Genomic DNA, 21,254 nt, shown 5'->3' on the forward strand with positions numbered 1-21,254 from the left:
TCTATAATATTCACTCATGACAATAAAATAGGGCATTATAAGTAAATCTACTGCAGTATTTCCTCTCTCACTCAGTAGAAAATGTGGTTAACACCCATCATGCTTGAAAAAAAAAAAAAAAACCGGTAAAAACCGTGAAACCGGTATAATTTAGAAAAAAACCGTGATGTTGATTTTTGGTCAAACCGCCCAGCACTAGTATTATATTCTCCAGTCTCCATGAAAGACCCACTGGCAGATGAACGTGCCACTACATTTCTCTCAGAAACGGTAGGAAATTAAATTAGATTTAATAGAGGATTTTAACTGTGACAAGATGATTGACAGGGCAGTTTACGTGACCGGATGCACGCGACAGATAAAGATGACGAAGTAGTCTGTCCCAAAGCTTGCCTACTTTTTTGCTACACATTCACATGTAAATACCTTTTCTTCACAAAAAGAGTACATACTTTTATGGCGTAGTGTAACTTAGGCGAACTGGGACGCAGCATATGGCTTTACACAATGACGATCGCTCTGATTGGTTTTAGGTCTATCCAGTTGCGCCCAGAGGCATTTGAGCGACGTCCGTTGGTGACGCCCCTTTGGAAATGAGTTATTAATGAAGCTTTGCCAGACCATAACTCAGTTACTACTGAGAATGGTCTGGTTTTAACCAGGCTAAACATTCATGTCTTCTCATGTTGCTGTTGTGTCTACGCTCTTAATAATCAAGGTTCTTTATTGGCATCTGTGGTTTCATGAAGAGCCTTTTCCTTCCATTCCACAGAAAGGTTCTTTATAGTGGAAAAAGGTTCTATCGATGTTCTTCAAACAAAGGAAAAAATGGTTCTTTTAAGAATTCTTCATTGAGTTCTTAAAAGAACCCGAGACTCAAGGGAATTGTTAAAACGAGACCAAATAAAATGGTGCTCTGTAAAACTGAAATGGCGTACCTCAAAACGGCGAGACTGCAGCACAAGTGTTTGGACTATTAAAGTGGATTTTTACACGGCACTAAAACGGTTGCCAGTCCAATATTTTGTGCTTAATACGGCTGCGTTCACACAGCATTCACTTTTTTACAAGCTGCCGTGGGTGCAACACCCGCGGCTCAAACGTACTCACTAAAACCGCTAACAAAGCATTTAATGCTGTTGTTGGTTAGTTGAAATATCTAATGGATGAACTCGCATCTCGATTTTACTCATTTTTTTAACAACACGCTGTCAATCGTTTAAAACCGCCACGGTTTTATGGACGCCACGTTTGACTCTTCGCTAGGGTTACCGCTAGCGCTGGTAAGAATGTGCGGTTGTGACTTCGGCTGTTTGATCTCACAGCTGAATGAACATATTCAAGCTGCTACTTTAATCTCCTGCCTGAACAAATCATTTCAGGATTCACACTTGTAAGCAATTGCTGCTGTAAATCCCCAAAAGTGGCTGCATTCACAGCCATAATAAACAACTTTTCTAGGTTAAACCACTTTATTAGGCCTACACTGCATAAACCTTATCTTTTGGCATAAGTAGTATCATTAGGTCAAAGTTCATATATTGGTTATGGTTATTTATTGGTAAGTTAACCAAAGGATAAATCAACCATTCAGAAAATAAACCGTACATTAACAGGAAAGAAATAGTAGTTCGATTATTTGATTAATCGAAAAAATAATCATTATTTCCAGCGTAAACTGAAAGCTGCTTTGTGGAAACCAAAACTCCCTCTTGGGATCTTGATTTTTATTAAGAGGGTAACAATGTTTTAAGCATGGTAGAATCACTGTAGCTACTTTTTTGTACTCGTCTCAGCAATAACCTTTGAAAATAGCTAACCTAGTTTTAGTGTCATTTCCTGGGTATGCATTGCTGGCAGAAGAGTACAGACTTTGGATTATGACTACAATGTCAAAAGACGTGCCAAAAATGACTATCAGCACTAGAAATCACTCTCTGCCAAAGCAGTTTTTGCTTTCAAATGCAGTTGTCTCAAAGGAATTAAACAGCCAGAAAGTGAACGGACAAGTGCAAAGGTCCCTCTCACGGTCTCCATACACAACACGTTTGCACTGAAGCTGATGCGGCACAGGCACAGCACATGCAGCGAGGTCAGATTACCCGCCCTTCGTTCAGAGCAGATCCGCCAGGACAATAGCGGTTTTGTTTGCCTTACCGCTGCAAGACCACTGCGCATTGTGCAGAACGGTGAGAACCAAAACCAAAACAGTGGAGCAGAACTGGACAAACCGGTTATGCTGCTTTTGTCACCGATACCAGTGTTTTTTCACCCTGTTTTATGTCCTGGCTTCACCCTTTCCCAAGTTAATGTTTGTACTAGGGAATCCACATTGCATCTGTCAGAGATCCTCCTACCTGTAAGTGTGTGTCTCTAAAGCGATCTCTTGTGCTGGATTATTGAGTGGCCTGAGCCCCTGCGGCGTCGGGGAGATGTGCTTGTCAACGAGAGGCTCAATGAAACGCACACCCGGCCTTCCTGCTGCTCACACACAACCTCTCACCTCTGAGCTGGACACACACACACACACACACACACCTCACTGGCGAACCGGACACCTGACCCCTGCTTACGCCCAGACACATGTTTGAGCTGGCCCAAGAACAGGCCAGATCAGTACAACATGATTACAGCTCTGCTCCTGCATTACAAAGCAACTTACTAAATGCTTTTTTTAAAGGAGTAGTTCAGACAAGAAAAATTATATATATATATAAAAAACTAAAATTGTAAATTCGTAGAACACAAAAAGAGAAATTCTGAAAGGGATAGTTCACCCAAAAATTAAAGTTCTGTCATCATTTACTCTCCCTCAATTTGTTCCAACCCTGTATGAATGTCTTTGTTCTGCTGAACACAAAGGAAGATATCTTGAAGAAAGTTTGTAACCAGGCCGCTTTGGGACACCATTGACTTCCATAGTATTTTTCTTCTTTTTTTTTTTTCTACTATGGAAATCAATGGTGCCCCAAAGCGGCCTGGTTACAAACTTTCTTCAAAATATCTTCCTTTGTGTTCAGCAGAACAAAGACATTCATACAGGTTTGGAACAACATGAGGGCGAGTAAATGATGACAGAGCTTTCATTTTTGGGTGAACTATCCCTTTAAATCACTTGATTTGAATATCAGGAAACACATGGTTAGAAAACACGGGTGGCTTTGGTTACTTCTGCATTGACCTGATTGACATCCAGTCACCCGCTCTGACGCGTTTCTGTTTTGAAGGTTATATTTTCAACTTTACACTCATAATGTACTTTTTGCTTTTTCCTTTAAGTCCAGTTATTAATGCTCTTGATTGAAACCCCCAAGAGCAGGACTTTCCATGCTGACTTCCTTGTATTGACTTCCTTGTATTAATCTTTCCTGCAGTATTACAGTATTCAAGCAGAACTTGCCCTACATTACTTGTGCCAAGTGATATAGATTTCCCAGAGAGCTGTAACTAAACTTCAGATCATCAGCTCACGCGCAGCCACCCTGTTATTTTCAGTTCTTCCCTCCAGACTGCATATTCTCAGGGTTTTGCTTGATGTTTTCTGTTTCTCTCTCTCTCACTTTCTCCCTGGCCTTTTCTGTTCCCTCCCAACGTGGCCTAATTTTCAGATGCATCGCCCCAGCATTCCTCCGGCGAGATCGGTTTGGATCAAAACGCTCCGTGCTGAAGTGTTACCCAAATCCAGCTCGCCTATAAATATCTCCAGCCTTGTCAGAAACCGTACATTTCAGTCGGATCTGACACGCTACACGCCGGTCGCTGGTTCATAGAGCTGTGCGACAGGATCTGAAAACGTTTCCTTCTCCCCGCCAGGAACTGAGAACTGTGTACGTCAGCAGCACCCGCAAAACAGGCTAGCGCATATTAGCGGGGGCCGTTTCTTGGCGACGCTGGTGCTCTGGTTAGCATTACGCAGGCTCAGAGATGGCAACAGTGCTTTGCATCAGAGACGCTGCAGACGAGCTCTTCCTGTTGTGAGCAGAGAGTCTCGATAACCGCAGACTGGGGGAGGGGTGCAGGCCAGCAGAGCCCTGTTGTACTTTAAATGTGACCATTGTTTAATTGGTCATCAGAGCCGGTCCACATAGCTGCGGGAAATGGGTCAGTGAGTTCCCACAAGAGCCCCGGAGCCGCTGATTCACAGCCTTGATCTTCTTCATCAGCGCCTTGCTGAAGTCTCACCAAAAAACAAAAACTCACTCAATTATGTCGTCCCAAACTAAAGTCCCTGGTGCACTTTTTCATGCTGTTGTATTAGAAAAATGTGTATTTGAAGAAATATATATATACAAAAAAAAAAAACTTAATTCATTGTTACTTGCCATTTCTTGGTATTTACTAGCAATTTCTGAGTAACATTTGTTTCTACAGCAATTTTTTTATTCCGTATACAAAGTCATACAATTTTGTTTGAGGAACAGACAACAATCTTTTGCATATTCACACACTTGGCCCTGTCACTTACAAGACACTGAGGAAATAGGGCTGTCGCCATATCAAATGTTAACTACAGTTATCATGGCTAAAAGAAGTGACGACAGCAAAATTATTGAGAAATCTTAAAATGTAAAAAAAAAAAAATGTTATCTGTCGAATTCATCTTTATCTTTGTCAGTTTTGTGTTTAATCTTTTTTTAGCCAGTTAATCACTGAAAATTTGAGTGTAGGGAACGAAAGGTGTATACGAAAAGACCTTACTTTTGAGCCTCCTGCAGATCTATTACACACAATCCTGAACTCACACACGGACACTTTTCTCCGTGCACTTGATTTAGCCAAAATAGACTCGTCATAAAATGGGGTGTCTGCCTCTGCTGCTGGATTATTTACGATGATAATATGTGTAGTATTAACATAATATTTCCCTTTTTTAAATATGATGGTGGTTGTCAATACCAGTGTATTGTGACAGTGTATGGCAACACAGTTTCATAGTTCACAGTAACTTGTTTTAGTAATTTCTGTTTCCTGTAAACATAAGCCTACCCGACAGGGTAACCCACACGAAACTACGTATTAGCTTCTGAAACGACCACTTTTAGTAAATTGGGCCGTGCACTTTTCCCACCGTTTTCCCAAGTTTTTCGCATTCCAATTATTCAACAAAGAATTTTTAAATTCTCATTATAATTATTATTGTTATTATCATTGTTATTATCATTATTATTGACTGTATTAATTATTTGTTGCTGCTCTAGATTAATGCGAAAGAGCCATGTTGAACAGTTTTGAAGCACTTTTCCGTTAAAGCAGGATTAAAGAATCCCGTTCACCATTTCCTGTAAGCTTTTCAAGTCACGTTGTTTTTTCAACTATAAGCCTGTAGTGTCTTACACAGAAATCCAGCGGTAAGTGATCCGTGAAAACCATCCCCAGAGCAGTGGGCTGGGCTTTACAGTGCCAGCATGCGTGTGAAGGGCTTCCTCCTCCTCCTCCTTCACAGTGCTCTAGGTGTGAGTTTTTCCCCACAGGTGTTTTCTCTGGAACATTTCCGTCCTGTTTTTATGCCACATGATCCCGGTAACCTTGAGGCGCTGTCGTTGTGTAGCAGTGCTGTGGTGTCTGTCACAGTGTCCACTGTTTTCTCCCCTCCATACTCCCACTGTAACCATGGCAATGGCGGTGACCCGAAGGGTTAAAGGCTTCCCGATGGGCTGGCGTTCTCCGGATAAAGAGAGCCGTGTGGACGGGCACAAAAGAGGGAGGACAGATTGTGGGAGGTCTGTTTGATGTGACAGTTGTGCCAGTAGGCAAATCTCTCTTTTCCCTTCCCTGCCCCCTCACACACACACACACACACACACACACACACACACACACACACACACACATTTGGATGCGCCAACATGAGTAGTTTCTAACTAGATTTTTACAGTTTTGGTGCTTGTAAAACTTTCCGTCGCTATGCTGGAGTGTTGTGGTTGGTTGCCAGGGCGCTGCTGTTGCCAGGGCGCTGCTGTTGCCAGGGCGCTGCTGTGCACTTGCATTTCTGAGTGTTTTTTAGCCTGTTGCTGTGCAGTTGCTAGGCTGTTCATGAGCTGTGCTGATGGAGAGACACCCATGATCGGGCACAACTCACTCACTGGCTCTTGAATATTACCAATAATATCTCCTGTAAGATCCGTTTTTTATCTTTTCTCAAATTCCTGTTTGTTTTTGTTTTGTTTTTTCATTTTAATTGTACTGGATTACGTTTTGAATTTTAACAATCATAAAGCATGTCTAATCAATTGAATTCATAATGATAATTGAATTAGTAATACAATAATATGAAAGTATTATTATTATTATTTTATTTTTTCAGAAATTCTGTGTTGTCTGTTTTAATGTTTCTAGATATAAGATATGATTTGATACAAATTGATCAAAAACGGTAATCAAAGAAAGCCATAAAACATTAATGATTTAATCTTTTAAAATGTAATCAACTGACAATTAGCCTAACAGTTCCTTTTATTGTGTGCCAAGCGAAGTGCTGCACAGCAGAGATGTTTACGGGTTTCATTTTTACAGGGGCATTAATGTTCACAGAAGATGGTTCATATTCCAATTTGATTAATTGCACATCCCTACTATTGATTTATTCATCCAAAATTAGCCAAATTCTATGACATTTGTGTTAAATTCTATTTTCATGACTGTATTCTGTGACTCCGTCTGCATTTTCCACATCGCAGGAATTATAGGGCCTTGATAGGACTCTAAAAACAGCACCAAGAAATAGTACTCACTATTTGAGTAACTTAAGTGTAAATTTTAAATTTTTGGAATATATTTCTTAAATGTGTAGCTTAACAATTATACAACCCAAAACTAAGATTACAATTAATTTGCCACTATTCATTTTGCAAAACCACTTTGCCTGAACATATGAAGCATAAATAGCTGCAATTGTTTTAATTAATCAAATATTCATAATGCTTGTGCTTTTGTAGATTGAGTATGTGACATGTTTTGAGAAAATGTTCCCTTGCTTCATTTAATATACAGAAACCTTGAATATGCAAATTATCCCCGCCTCCACTCACTCACACCAGCTCTACCTGATCCATTCGCTCAACTGTTGTAAACGCTACACAATGCCAAGTGGAAATATTGGTTTGAATCAGCCAAATAAGTTTGAAGATTGAAGCAGAAACTGATTCTGAAGAGGAAGAGTGAATTATACAGACTCATCTACAAGTCGATGTATCAGAATGATACTTGTTCTGAAAACCCTTGTTATTAAACAGCTAATAATGCTAATGCTAATGTTACACAAAACATATTCCCGTTCGCCATCTCGGAGTCAGACACCTGCCTTCTGTATCAGTGTCTTTAGAAACACTTTGAATATCATAGAAAGCCATGAGAAAAGCTCTGCATGTTGATGGGATTGGTCGCATGTTCGTGCCGGTTTCGAAGCGTATTTTTGAGACTGTCTTTGGTTCACTTCAGTTTTAGGGAGGAAAAACTCATCAATGGTGTTGACTGATGAATTTGCACTTGGTTTGTCTTAAAGATCATTAAAAACTCCACATAGACATATAAACAACATCAAAAGCTTTCGCCACAGGGGGTCTTATCATGGTCATAAAAAGGTAATATTGGCTGATCTCTAGTTGCTAGTTATCCCTGGATCTCTGATATACTGGTCTCTAGATTTGGCTCAGGCCCCTCCTTCAATGTTTTTAGTGTTTTGCTGCATGTAGAGGCCATGTGGTGTTCATTACCATCGGCTCGGTGAGCTGCATTGCTCCTTAGAGACATCCTCATCCTCTCCGAGGGATGTATCGCATGGCACGCGTCACATGATGCCGTCAGCGCCAATAGGACGTAAAACCATATTTTCCCATGCACTACAAATTGCTAAATTATGCATGCCTGAGTTTAAACCTCAGGAGAGTAAATGCCTAGAATGAAAAGAGCAAAAAATTGCAATTTGTAAAAGAAATGTGCAGTAGCGGTTGTGCAGTGACTCAGCCTGGTGATCTCTCAGCCTTCACCCCCCCTGTAGCTCTTACACACACTGTGTGTGTGTGTGTGTGTGTGTGTGTGTGTTTGTGTGTGTGTGGACGACGGGTCTTCTCGTCAGCTACGCTGATTGCATCAGTATTTCCCTCCGCAAGTGGACGTCACCCGCCGCGTGTTTATTATGCCTGATAAGAGGAGGCCTCTGGAGAGCTGCGTGTCCTCATCCGCTATCACTCTCTGCACAAACTTTCCGCAACAGCCACACTCAGTAGTTGTGAAAGTTGGACGGCTGTGGCTGTCATGACCTTACGAAGCCTTACCAAGGGTTTCACTAGTCTTACACATTTGCACTCTTAACATTGCACTCCAGAAAGTGCTGTTTGACTATTTTCTGTTGAACCGCAAGGAGGTTTCTTGCAGAAAGTTCCTGCTGTTCTTTTCCATCATTTCTTCGCCAACAGTAAGGGGATATTGAGCTTGAAAATGGCAAAATACAACATCAGAAGCACTGTAAATCTAGTCCGCGTGCTGGATATCACTTCATTATAAATAAAGTGCGAAAGAAATTATAAGCATGCAGTGTCGTAGTTATGTTGTTAATCCTAAATCATGAAATTACCAAAAACTACCAATTATGTAACTGGTACGTCGTGTGTTTGCTGGGAAGGATTTGCATGCAGACTGTATGATCTTTATTCTGTTCATCAGGAGCAGTTTACATATGTAAAGTGTGGTTCAAAAATACAAACAGGAAATATCACAGAGAGGGCGTCTCCGCAGACTCACAACTGTGTGTTAAGGTTTAGGAAGTTCTCTTAAAATATCAGATAATTTGACCAGGCAAGGTTAGTTCAGGCAGTGAAATATCATGCAAGTAATAGTTTTTCAAAGCCAACTTGAAGACCAAGAGTGCACACAAGTTTTAAACTAGATTTTTTTTAAAGATTTTTACTTTGCTTCATCTTAAACTCTTTATTTGTCATTGACCCATACCTGCTCAAATTCATTTTTTTAAAATGTATTATAAAGAAATCTATATTTGAGCAAAATGTATATTTGTCTACAAAACATATTTCAAGCATTTAAGCCTTTCCATCGAAGCGTTTGAAATGTACTGAAGCAGAAGGTGTGTATGGAGTTTGACTGGTCTTGACCACTATTTCAAGGACAATTAGGAAGAAAACAAATAAAAAGCTTTTATGTAACTCAAATATTACAGATTTTTTCCACAAATAGACCTATTTTAAAAATGTTTTTTAAATTATTCCATAATTTAGTGAGGGCCCAGTTCTGGGACAACAGACCCGTTTGTCCCCCCCTATCGGCGGCTCTGCCCACAGTGACTTTCATTGAAGGAGTGATTGTTTGGATGCCCTCGGTCCAAACACTTCTGCACACGTGATGAAGATGTGCTGCGCCCGTCCGAGGAGGAGGAGGAGGAGAAAGGTCACATTCTCCACACTCCTCCACAAGGAACTCATTGATGCAGCCGCATTCCTGTGTCTGTGATGTAATCCCGCTCCTCTTCCTCATCAGCTTCATCACATGGCCTCGAAACAGCACACGTAACAACTGGTTGGAAACGGAAATCTCTCACCCTTTCTCTCACACGTCTCCCCTTGACGCGCTGCAGTGCAGCCAGAGGCTGAGAGGGCTTGTTTGTCCTCCTGCACTGCTCGCTGAAATCCATGTCTAAAAGCAGACACTCTAGACGCCCTGTCACAATACCGCAGGACTCCATGTAATCACCACACAGTGTGTGTGGAAACACAATGGTGCGCCTGGACCTGCTCCAAGAGGAACGAGGCTCGAGGCCTGTGCTTTTACTTTCCCTAAATGATTCATACAATGTGATGATCACTAATCTCTTCATTCATTATCCAGAAGTATTGACCTGTCATTTTCATCAAACATTACCCATGTATGCCTGACCTTGACTAGTGTATTACTGTATCAAGTGTGTTTAATATCTAATGACCGAAACACCTGCTTCTATTGTCTGGCGCAGTGTAGCTTAGCGGTCAAAGATCTGGGCCTCTTACCAAAAGATTGCAGGGGATGAACTGATTCTGTTGATTATCTGCCGTTTTATGATGGAGACAGGTTATTTTTATACTCACCTGTCCAGCAACTGAGCTATTCAGAACAGACTGTAATTGTTTACTTTCTGTTTCTGAAATAACTTAATCACTATTAAGCTACGGAAATAAAAACATATGTATTAGGAGTATAGTTAGTATTATAAATTGTTGTAGTAGTAATAATATACTATAATAATGTTATTTGTTATTTTAACTTATTACTAGTAGTAGTAGTATTTTTATTTAATTTATTATAAATTCATTATAAACAAATTATTATAAAATCGTATTACATTTGTATTAAAAATTTTGTAAATATTTATTAAACATTATTTGTTTTTTTTTAAGCTATGTTTTTCTCGTAATGAAGCTTATTAAAAAGTAATGTATCAATGTAATATATTTAATGTAAAAAAAGTATGTATTATTGCCTGAGCATCAGACTTTTCTCCTGCGACATCTGATCATATTTTCATTAATACCTTTTGAGAATCGCTTACAATCGTTCTAAACAAAACCAGTCAATCTTTACATTTCGTAATTGTTCTGAGCTCTGACGTGTCCTAATATAGCTAAATCTGGAGGATCACTTATATCGGTGCACAACTGCGCACGTATAGAAATGATCTGTTTACAGATTGATCTGTATTTCATACTATGTACAGAGTCAACACTCTTTGATTTCACTCTTTGATTAACTTTTTTTTTAATGGATGTTATTCCTAGAAAGAAAGATTTTTCTTTGTAATCTTTCCTTCAAGTGTACTGACTATTTTCTGTGAATCCCCTTTCCTGTGACGCTGATGTGATGTGGCCTATTGCATAATGTGAACCACTAACCAGCCGCCAAAGAGACTTTCAGCCATTGAGTGACTTTTTCATTCAGTCGGGCTTTGTTCCTGATCCAACTGCTTTTGGTAAAAGTTCAATACTGCATTTTTCTTGTTGAATATCCTGTGTCAGATTCACAAAGTTATGGTTAAGTTAAGGTTTTATGACGACAAACATTTTTGATAGTTTTCAGCTGATTTCTGTCGGCCGATTTCAGATCACTCATACTTCTGTATAGCATTAGCTGTAGCGCCTCATTTAAATGCAGATTGTAGGGCTCTTCATGACGGTCCACACACAGACAACGCCAGAGAATGCTTGTGTGTACAGCAGGCAATTGTTGTTTCCTCTGGGTTTGGATAAATAGAGCAGCACCTCGTGAAAACCTCTGTCAATTCATGAGCAAACCTTGGGCCGCCCTTTCTGATGCCGTATCGAGGACTTTTTTTTCCATTTCAACAGAATGAAAGGACATTGTATAATGATGCTGTTTTTCAGGCCAACCGTGAATATAAAGGTTTTAATGAATGTTAATGTGCTCCTCCCAGTGCTATTGTAGATTGAGTAATTGTCGGCTTTATTCGCAGTATGTTTATGCCTAAAAGAGTGTTAATCTCGCAACAAAATTACTGAAGGAAACATTCATTTGTTCATTGACAAAATCAAAAAACCCGTCAACAGCAAACTGCCAAAAATGGGTCAAGAAATGCATCATGATGATAATTGGCAGATTTTAGTTTAATTTCTAGTAATGCACTAGCAATGTTTTTAGAAAAAAGAAAATGTAAAATTCAGCTGTGATCATAACATGTAGCTCAAAGTTGTGAATGTTGATGCAACAACGCACATAAGCAGACATGTTTCACACACTGAATTGTTTGTTGATATATCAAACATAAAATCATGTTAAATTTTTCTAAATTTGTTTTGATCTTTATATGACACAGTACAGTCAATGAAAATGTTGTTTTGTAGAAAAATGAAAATGAAAGCACATTTTTGCCAAAAGAAGAAAACTAAAACTGTCTAAAATGACACGTGTGTTTTAAATAATTTAAAATAAAAGTACAATTTAATAAGTGATGTAAACAATACCTACTCAAAATCAATTAGGAATCGTAAAAAGCTGATTCCTTGTGTAACTAAGCTGTAAACCAAGCTGTTTTGGCAGCACTATCGCGTATCCTAGTGTTCATTTCCTTGAATAATTAACGCTGATGAGATGCTGATCTTGTTCTCCTGCTCGTCTGCAGTGCCTGAGCTGTCGTGAGGATGAGCAGCAAGCGGAGTCTGTTTGTGCGGCTGGTGCCGTGCCGCTGCCTGCGGGGCGAGGAGGAGACCGTCACCTCGCTGGACTACTCTCACTGCAGCCTGGAGCAGGTGCCCAAGGAGATCTTCGGCTTCGAGAAGACCCTGGAGGAGCTCTACCTCGACGCCAACCAGATCGAGGAGCTGCCCAAAGTACGAGTGCACTCGCACCACTCACACGCTTGCACTGCATGTCTCCAAAAAGCTTGTTTAGTGCTTAGGCGGTGAAACGTGACTTTTTTTGTTAGTTGGCAGCAGTATTGGGGGAAGTTGATTTTAAAAGTAATGCATTACAATATTGAGGTACTCCAGAAAAAAGTTACTAATTGCATTACTTACCGGTAGTTACTTTTTATGAAAAGTAATGTTGCATTACTTTTTTCTCATCTGAGCTGGGCTTGCTTGTTTGTTTTTAATAAAATGTTCTATTTTTGGCAAATGTAAAGGCCCCTTCACACCAAAAGTGAAAAGAATAAGGAAATGCAAATTCATGTCTGTACAGTACAGGGCGCATCTCTGGATCGCAGAAGAACAGGGCGCAGGGGGAAAAGTTCAACACTCTCACATCAGCAATAAAAACAAACACTGAAACAGATATCTGATGTTTAATAGGGCTGTGTATTGGCAAGAATCTGGCGATATGATACGTATCACGATACATGGGTCACGATTCAATATATTGCAATATATTTCGATACTGTGCATAAGGCGATATATTGGGATTTTTTTTAAAGTAGGACTATAATTTTAGAAAAAATAATATTTAAAAAAAGACATGATGTGCATAAAAGTCAAAGAAGTTTACTTTAGGTAAACAATTCAGTTCACAGAAAATCAGACTGCCAGTTTGGTATTGTGCTTCACAGGTTCTTAGTGAGCAAATTTTTATATTTCTCAAGTAGGCCATAATAAAAGAAAATACATAGCCCCTGTCACAATACAAAACAACAATGTGAACTGGACGAAAATGAATGAAAGTGAAGAAAATGAATGTCATATAGGCCTATTGAAATCAAGTTTTTATGTGATAAAAGATTTTAAAAGAACTGGACGCGCGAATGAGGCGAATTAGCGTCTGCCGCGCTAAACGCCTCATTCGCGCCACAGGACCTCCAGACGTGCGTAAACGCGTCTTTGCATTAACTTAACATTGAAATCACTCGCGCCAGACGCTCTATTCGCGTTTGGTGTGAACGCAGCTTCACGGTGCGCGTCCACTACAGCGGCAAAACTACGCTCGGTGCCGCTGGCAACGCTGTAACGTCTCCGTCTTTGGGGTGTGTCTGTTACGAGTGTGTTTGTTTTTTTCAACACACGGACAGTATAATCATCATGCACGCGATTACATTTAGAAATAGACAAGCTTTGTTTCCAAATGCACCAAGCAAAGATCCTTTCAATTTTATAAACCCAGCCAATATAATAACAATAAACACATCCAAAATAAAATCTTTAACATATAAACAACTGCAAAGCGTCTAATTTGTAAATAAAATGATTTACGCACTAAATCCATCATAAACTGCCGACCGCGTTTTTCGCTCGATATTTGCATAAAGTCGAGAACTGCCCAACCTTTTGACGCTCTCTGTCGCTCTCAACGCTTTCTCCGGTCCGCTGTCAATCCCAAAATGCACTGCTGAGCGTGAAGCTTGACTTCCATAGGAATGAATTGAAAATGCTTGCTCCGCTCGCTCCGTGCCAGTGGACACGCACCGTTCGGCGAGCCTTTTAAACAACAAAAACGTGAACCACCGTCTTACCATGAATATTTTTGGCGTAAAAAAAAAAAAATCGATATTGCGTTTTTGGAAATCCATACAGTATTGCAAAATAAAATATCACGATACTCATGTGTATCGATTTTTTTCTTACACCCCTAATGTTTAACTAAAGTCAGTTTTGCTTATTCAAATGGTTGAATTGGATCATCAAAGTTCTGCCGCAAAGACATTGGTTAATAAAGTGAGATTAAATACATAAAGTATATTTGTGTCATTTATCATTATTTAATTAAAGCAGGTTTGTGTAATATTCTGAGTTTGCATTTCACTGTTTTTATTAATTTCGAGGAATATTGAATCTGTTTTAGTAAATGAGTGCTCACATTTAGTTTAGAGCTACACTATCCATCGTTCACACACACAGCGCACACACAACACCTCTGCGCTTACGATTTCTCTCAACATGTGGACGAGCTGTTAGTCAGTAAACGGGAAAAAGTAACTTGCTTGATGAAGTTACTTATTTGATGAAGAAAATCAGATATTTTGTTGTAAATTTAAAAGTGATGTTTTACTTTACAATTCACATGAAAAAGTAATCTGATTACCTAACTCGTGTTACTTGTAAATGGGCAATTTTTGCCTTTTGATTGTATTCTATATAAATATATTGAAATATTTACATATTTGATCTGAAATGGTTTAAAATCTGTGATGATTTTTTTCAGCAATCACCAATTCGTCCAAATGTTATGAAATTGGCATGTGTTACAAACTCTCAAATTCAGAATTGTGAAATATATATTGTGAAATATAAACTCAGAACTGTGAGAAATAAAGACACAATTGTGTTATAAACTCAGTATTCTCTGAAAGTCTGAATTGCGAGATATCCACTGGCAGGATGTCTCGGAGCGATTCGATTCTCTCTACTTATCATATAAACCGTTTCCACTGGCCTGAATTTTGTGTTTATCCACGTCGTTCCTGTCCTCCACCAGAAGTGGCCTTGTGTTGCAGACGTGTTATTTTCCTCAGACCGGATGGAATTAGATTACATGAAGGTCCATCGAGATCTGATCAAGTTTTAACCTGATTTTGCTTTGACTGTTTCACCTATGCAGAACTAATTCACCAACAAATCAATTTTAAATGAATCCAACTCCTCTGCAAAAAGCTGGAATATCAATATGAAGTTTCTTTCTTCTTAAAGTTTTCCAGGAATGTTTCTCAAACGTCTGTCTCTCCATTTCTAATCCTTTACAGCAACTTTTCAACTGCAGTTTGCTCTACCGATTGAGTCTACCGGACAATGACCTAACGGTGTTGCCACCGGCCATCGCCAACCTCACCAATCTCAGGGAGCTCGACGTCAGCAAGAACAGTAAGCAGAACGGCCAGTTTACCCCCCTTTCTTTCTCCTTCTCAGAGTCCAGTTACACTTCTGAACAGATTCAGAGATTGATATACGCACTCGCTGAGCTCTCATCCACTGTAACTCAGCTCATCTCTTCAAGCTCCAGTTTACGCTGCAAAACACAATTCACCATTAATTCCAGGCGAATCATAGTTCATTCATTCCAGGCGAATCATAGTTCATTCATTCCAGGCGAATCATAGTAAATTAACATTTTGTTTTCATGTGTCGTTCATTGGTTCAGAATTGGATGGTGGTTATCAGACAGAAACAAGATGTATAATTCAAGACAAGAGCCAGTTATGATTATATCTTATTCAGCACTGTAAAAATGCTGAACGCTTTTCATGCTAATCAAACATGTGGTGTTTGTGTGTGCAGTGTGTTTTATCTCAGTGTCACGGTAGTGTTTTATAGATATTTTTCAGTAATCATCATAATTTAGGTACGATCAGCTTAAACAATCAAAATTCCTTCCAGTTGAAATTGGACATCGCTTTAGCATGGAAACGGTACTTTAAATCCTCTCAGCGGGTTCAGTTTTTGTGATATTAGCTTCAAATTTGAAGCACAGCTTGGTTAACATGGCCTTGCTTTTCTAGCAGTTTTTATTTTATATATATTAATGATTTTTTTAATGAAAAATATTTAGTTCAGTACATTTTCTTTACAGTTTATTTCTATAACTTTTTTTTTTACACTTTGAAGTACTTTCACTTCTGCCATGACCTGCCTTCATGAACTACATCCACATTTAGATCAGACCTCTGCTGAAAAAGGTGTGACGGTTAGCAGAGAATATTGTGCTAATAGCTTAGCAACATGCTAACATCGCTAAACCCCTGGGTTCCTGTTGCTGCACTTCTTCATCCTTTGTAAACGGTGCTAGTAAGAAGGTAGCTGCCTATGTAGACCGCGTCTCTCTAGGGATTGGAACAGAGCCGTTGTTTACACTATTACTATTACACTGTTTATTCTGGCTCTGCTTTGGAAAGTTAAATACCCTCTAGCTTTGATATCCTGTAAACTGATGGCAATCTGCAGAAACAATTTATTCAGTTTTTAAGCATAAGTGAAGACCGCAACACCAGACACACACTGAGTCTCTGTTTACACATCACTTCATCTGTCAGCTGGTGCGCTGCAGAATCTGATAAAGCAATGACAGACATGACAATCTCAGACCTGCACAGCGAGGCTCAGGCAAAACCTTCTTAATTCGTGGTCTCATCCTAATAGTAGGGATTTTGAGTAGTTCATGGTGATTTGTCTTTTATTTTTTATTTTTAGCACTGGTGCTTTAATTAGCATGATTTTGTGCTGTGCTTTAGCTGTTAGATTGTTTGCTGTATTTCCCCTGTAAAGTAGCGGCACTACAGCCACACACATTCAGACTGAAGTCTTGAGTTATTGCGCGTCTTGCACTGAAACCAGCCTAGTTTTACAGGGTTTCCTTTAGACCAGTTAGCTGACTATTTTGAATATATTTAGTTTTGCACATCTGCATTGCAGTGAGGACGCTGCTGGTACATTTGAGGCAGTTTAATCAAATTTCTTACATTTACTGCATTTCCAGGAAATCTAAATCTGGACGTGTTTGTTTTTAGCATAGCCGCTCGGTGTAATGACGCATCAGAAGTGGTGTACAGTAAACCAGAGCGAGCGCAGGGTCACCTGGTGCAGATCTGAGAGCTCACTGATGCGTGTGTGTGTGTGTGTGTGTGTCTGAGCTGATGCAGACCCACCTGTGGTTGTCTCTTCTCACGGGTTTAGCTTGCATCCGAGTGCGTTGGAGGGAGGATATCTTAACATAACTTTGATGTCACACTCCAGCTCCTGTGGTTATAGGACAGGAAGTGTGCAGTCTAGCTCTAGCGCTGCATGAGCTTGCGTTGTTTCTAAAAACAGCGTTAGGTGGCGTTTTCTTTGGTAGTCCATTTAGAGAAGAACCTAGTGGAGAAATGTTTACTTAACATATTATGTATTATTTTTAAGTGGGGCACAAATAGGGACGGGGACTTCTCTGAATTGCAGCTGTTTATTTTTGCATATTCAAATTCTGATTCCAAATAATACTTCTAGTTCCATAACTCCATTATTGTGTAGCGATTACTGCCTGTAATCATTGTAAAAACTTATTACAATACTGGTCAACATTTTAAAAAGCTTTTATATTATGCTCAACGAGGCTGCATTTATTTGATCCAAACTTTGGTCAGTAAAAGTAATATTGAGAAATATTATTACAATTTAAAATAACTTGAATATATGCTTTCTATGTGAATATATGTTGAAATGTAATTTATTCCTATGATCGTCATATTATAATGATTTGTGAAGGATCTTGTGACACTGAAGACTGGAGTAATGATGCTGAAAATTCAGCTTTGATCACAGGAATAAATTATAATTATAAATTATAATTTTAACACATTCACATAGAAATAAAAAAAGTTTCTAATGCAATTTCACAGAATTAATGTAATTATTACTGTAATCTTTTATTGTAATTTTGATCTAATAAATGCAGCCTTGGTGAGCAGAATAAAAATATATTTTTTAAAAATTGTAATAATTCCAAACTTTTCCTGGGATTGTAGGTCAAATTCCATCACATTTATTTCAACTCTGGACACAAAGATATAATAGTTGAAATCAGTGAAATAGAATTATATAAAAAAAAAAAAAAAATGTAATAGTGTACATTTCCAGGATCTTTATTTATTAAAGTGCCATTTGAAAGTCCGTTCTGAATTATTTTTCCATCATGTGTTTGTTGTTTCATGCAACCAGCAATAGCAGTGCAATAGTCTTTTTCTCTTGTAGTGTTTAATCCCGACAGCTAATGCTCCATTGACTTTGGTGGTGTGTTTTCCGAATCTACAGCACCACATCAGAGTATTTTAGTACAGTGTTCTGTCCGCATCCACACAAAAATGCAGTCATTCGAGATGTTGTAACTGAACCGAATGCAAATTGCTCATTTGAAGTCATTTTATACCCTAGGCACAAAGAGCAACATAAAACCAGCAATTATTAATCAAGTTCATTCTTTTCTTTGTTTTAAATTTCAGGCATCCAGGAATTCCCTGAAAATATCAAGAACTGTAAAGTCCTGAGCGTCGTTGAAGCGAGTGTGAACCCCATATCAAAGTGGGTATATAGCTAGTAGAGTGTGTGTGTGTGTGTGTGTGTGTGTGTGTGTGTGTGTGTGTGTGTGTGTGTGTGAGTGAGTGAGTGAGTGATGTAACGAAAGCGCTCTCGTGTCTCCACAGACTCCCAGAAGGCTTCACGCAGCTCCTCAGCCTGACCCAGCTCTACCTGAACGATGCCTTCCTAGAGTTTCTACCAGCCAGCTTCGGCAGGTCAGACACACACAGATTCACACTCATGAACAATCCTAGAGAGAACAAGATAATCCATTCTCCTGTTTCAGATCAGACAGCATCTAGATTCAAGATTGGCCAAAGTATGTACTACATTAACAAATAAAATGGACAAAACTGTTCTACAAAACACTGAAAAGGTTTTCCAAGCACGCTCAAAACAGGTTTAACGTGCATCATCCAGCTTGTTGATTTATGCAAGCTGTAAATCTATTAAAATGACACATGCAAAACTTCCTCAGAAAGCACGTCCTAACATTGAGCTTGAATCATATGTAACAGCTCAGAAATGGTGCTTTACTATGAAAATGCAGTGCAGTTCCTGTGAAAGATCGTGCAGTGGTATCTTTGACATATAATCATGCACACACAGCCTGAAATAGACTTCAAATGGCACATGCAACATGTCCCTCAGTTCCTGTTGAGGTCACTTGAGGACAACAATCGGCATGCTTCCACTGCATACTGAAAGACCACAGTGTATTTTGAGGATGTAGTCAGTCAGCATAGGGACATAGAATAGTAAAGTGCTTACATAAGTTTGTGACCGAGGGGATTTTAGAATAAAGGTGCTATTACAGTTATTGTAAAAAAAAAAAAAAAATTCTTTATTACTTAACATTTACGGTACATTTGAAACCTCAAGTTCTTTGATTTAAAACCAAGCAGTCACAAAATACAGTAGTGTTCTGTTTGCAATGCAAACTGCAGCAGCATTAATTACTCTAAGTAGATGTCAGGTTATAAATATATTAATCTGTGTTTATATAATTAACTTTTCTCTCTGTCTTTCTCTGTTTCCTCAGACTAACCAAACTGCAGATTCTGGAACTGCGGGAGAACCAGTTAAAGATGTTGCCAAAGTAAGTGCGGCTCTGGGATTCGTTTGAATGACTAAAATATTAAAACGATGATCCGTGCTTCTGCACTCCTTCTGATAATCGCATTATAAATAAGGGCAAACATCTCTTTCTCTGTCTCTGCGGCATCATATTGTTCAGTCTTACGTAAGAGGCTCTGGAGTGACATGCTGTGACAGGTTTTATAATCATTTCTGGCTCCGGAGCCAATATTGCATCATGTGAGGGCTCGTTTGTTTGGTTTTGAGTGTGAGAGCCACCGAGGCGATCTCCATGCCTCCGACTCCTCCGTCCTGGAACACACAGGCCTCGAGTGTGGTGGTTGGGTTACTGTTAGTCCGCAAAGATCAAAACAACTCATTACAGCCCTAAATGTTTTAAACAAAAGCCACTTGAGCAGAATGTCTCTGTTTTAGAGCACATGAACTAACCACAAAACCTACAGCACCATAAATCAGCTGTTAATTCGTTTTTTACACATTTTTAATACATTTTTAATCTTATAAATTACACAATGTTGCGATTTAAAGGTAATTTTACCACAAAAGATAAGTTAAAGTCATTATTGTGTTGAATTAGAAAAACGTCAAATAGACATTACAAACCTTTAGGCAATGAGGGTGTGATGACAGAACTTTCATTTTTGGGTGAACTATACCTTTAATGTGTTTTTTTATTTTATTAATATGGGATATGTTTTTTTTTTTTTTTATGAGATAATACTCTAAATAAGAAACTAAAACTTGCAATAAATGTCTAAATGAGTGAGTCATTCATTAATTTATTTGATTGGTTCAAACGGCTGATCCAGTCAGGAAGGAAGTAAAGGCTTTCTTTATGAATGGCTCATTGAATCATTGGTTCACCCGATTGATTCGCTCAAAGCGCTGATTCATTCAGAAACACCGCTGTGTTTCTCGGAGACACACAATCGTTCTCCTGGGGCTTTATATGTAATATTTTCATTAACAAAGACAGACATTATTGTATCTAAAATATAGCACGATATTAACTTCTTATTTGTTGAACTGTTGTATAAAATATACATATAGATTTCTAACATTTGCACGTGTGCTATTCGGGACAGAAACAGCACTTATGTTATATTGCTTAACTATATCTTATGATATAAATATGAGACTAAAACTCATACAGGGCATTTTTGCCTGTATATCTTGAATTTTAGGGGCAAATTATAACTGTGTTCTATAGGCTCCATCATGCAGTGAATTTATTTATTTATTTATTTATCTGCTTCATGTTTTTCACCAGTCAACTTTATGAAATATAAGATGAACTACTTAGATCTGGGGTGGGGCGGGTGCGTTAAATTTTTACAATTTTTACATTTTACATTTTTTCAATAACCAATTAATGTGTTAAACCGACAGCCCTAATTTGTTCTGATTTGAAAGCAAACTGTTGACCTTTGTATGGCAAAAGAGACATTTCATGCTTTACTAATCAAATAATAAAATGAGAGAAAGAATGTTCATCTCTCATGAGTCATGTTTCCTAGTGTTTACTAAGGGAAGCATCACAATTATGAATGATTCCTTAACTGAAGCTGCTCATTGTGGAGAAGGTGTGCTAATACTTTTCTAAGTGATCAAATCAGTGATTTCATTCTCAAGCTGTGGTCACACTAGCGTGATTTGGTGAAATTTTGCAGACAAAAAAAAGCTCCTTTGTCT

General features: G+C 38.7%; 1 protein-coding gene across 2 annotated transcripts in view; it reads left to right on the forward strand.

Annotated features, from left to right (window-relative positions):
* The window catches only part of erbin (erbb2 interacting protein), a 71,663-nt gene that overhangs the window by 21,013 nt on the left and 29,396 nt on the right, over positions 1-21,254 (forward strand). For both annotated transcript variants that reach the window (XM_081354765.1, XM_081354766.1), the window contains exons 2-6: positions 12,119-12,326; positions 15,164-15,281; positions 18,389-18,467; positions 18,590-18,679; positions 19,507-19,563. In XM_081354765.1, coding sequence (XP_081210891.1) covers positions 12,138-12,326; positions 15,164-15,281; positions 18,389-18,467; positions 18,590-18,679; positions 19,507-19,563 — 533 coding nt within the window. In that variant the 5' untranslated portion in view covers positions 12,119-12,137. The remainder of the gene's footprint in view (positions 1-12,118; positions 12,327-15,163; positions 15,282-18,388; positions 18,468-18,589; positions 18,680-19,506; positions 19,564-21,254) is intronic.

This window comes from Scardinius erythrophthalmus (genome assembly GCF_964197995.2).
Source record: "Scardinius erythrophthalmus genome assembly, chromosome: 23".
NCBI classification, from domain to species: domain Eukaryota; kingdom Metazoa; phylum Chordata; class Actinopteri; order Cypriniformes; family Leuciscidae; genus Scardinius; species Scardinius erythrophthalmus.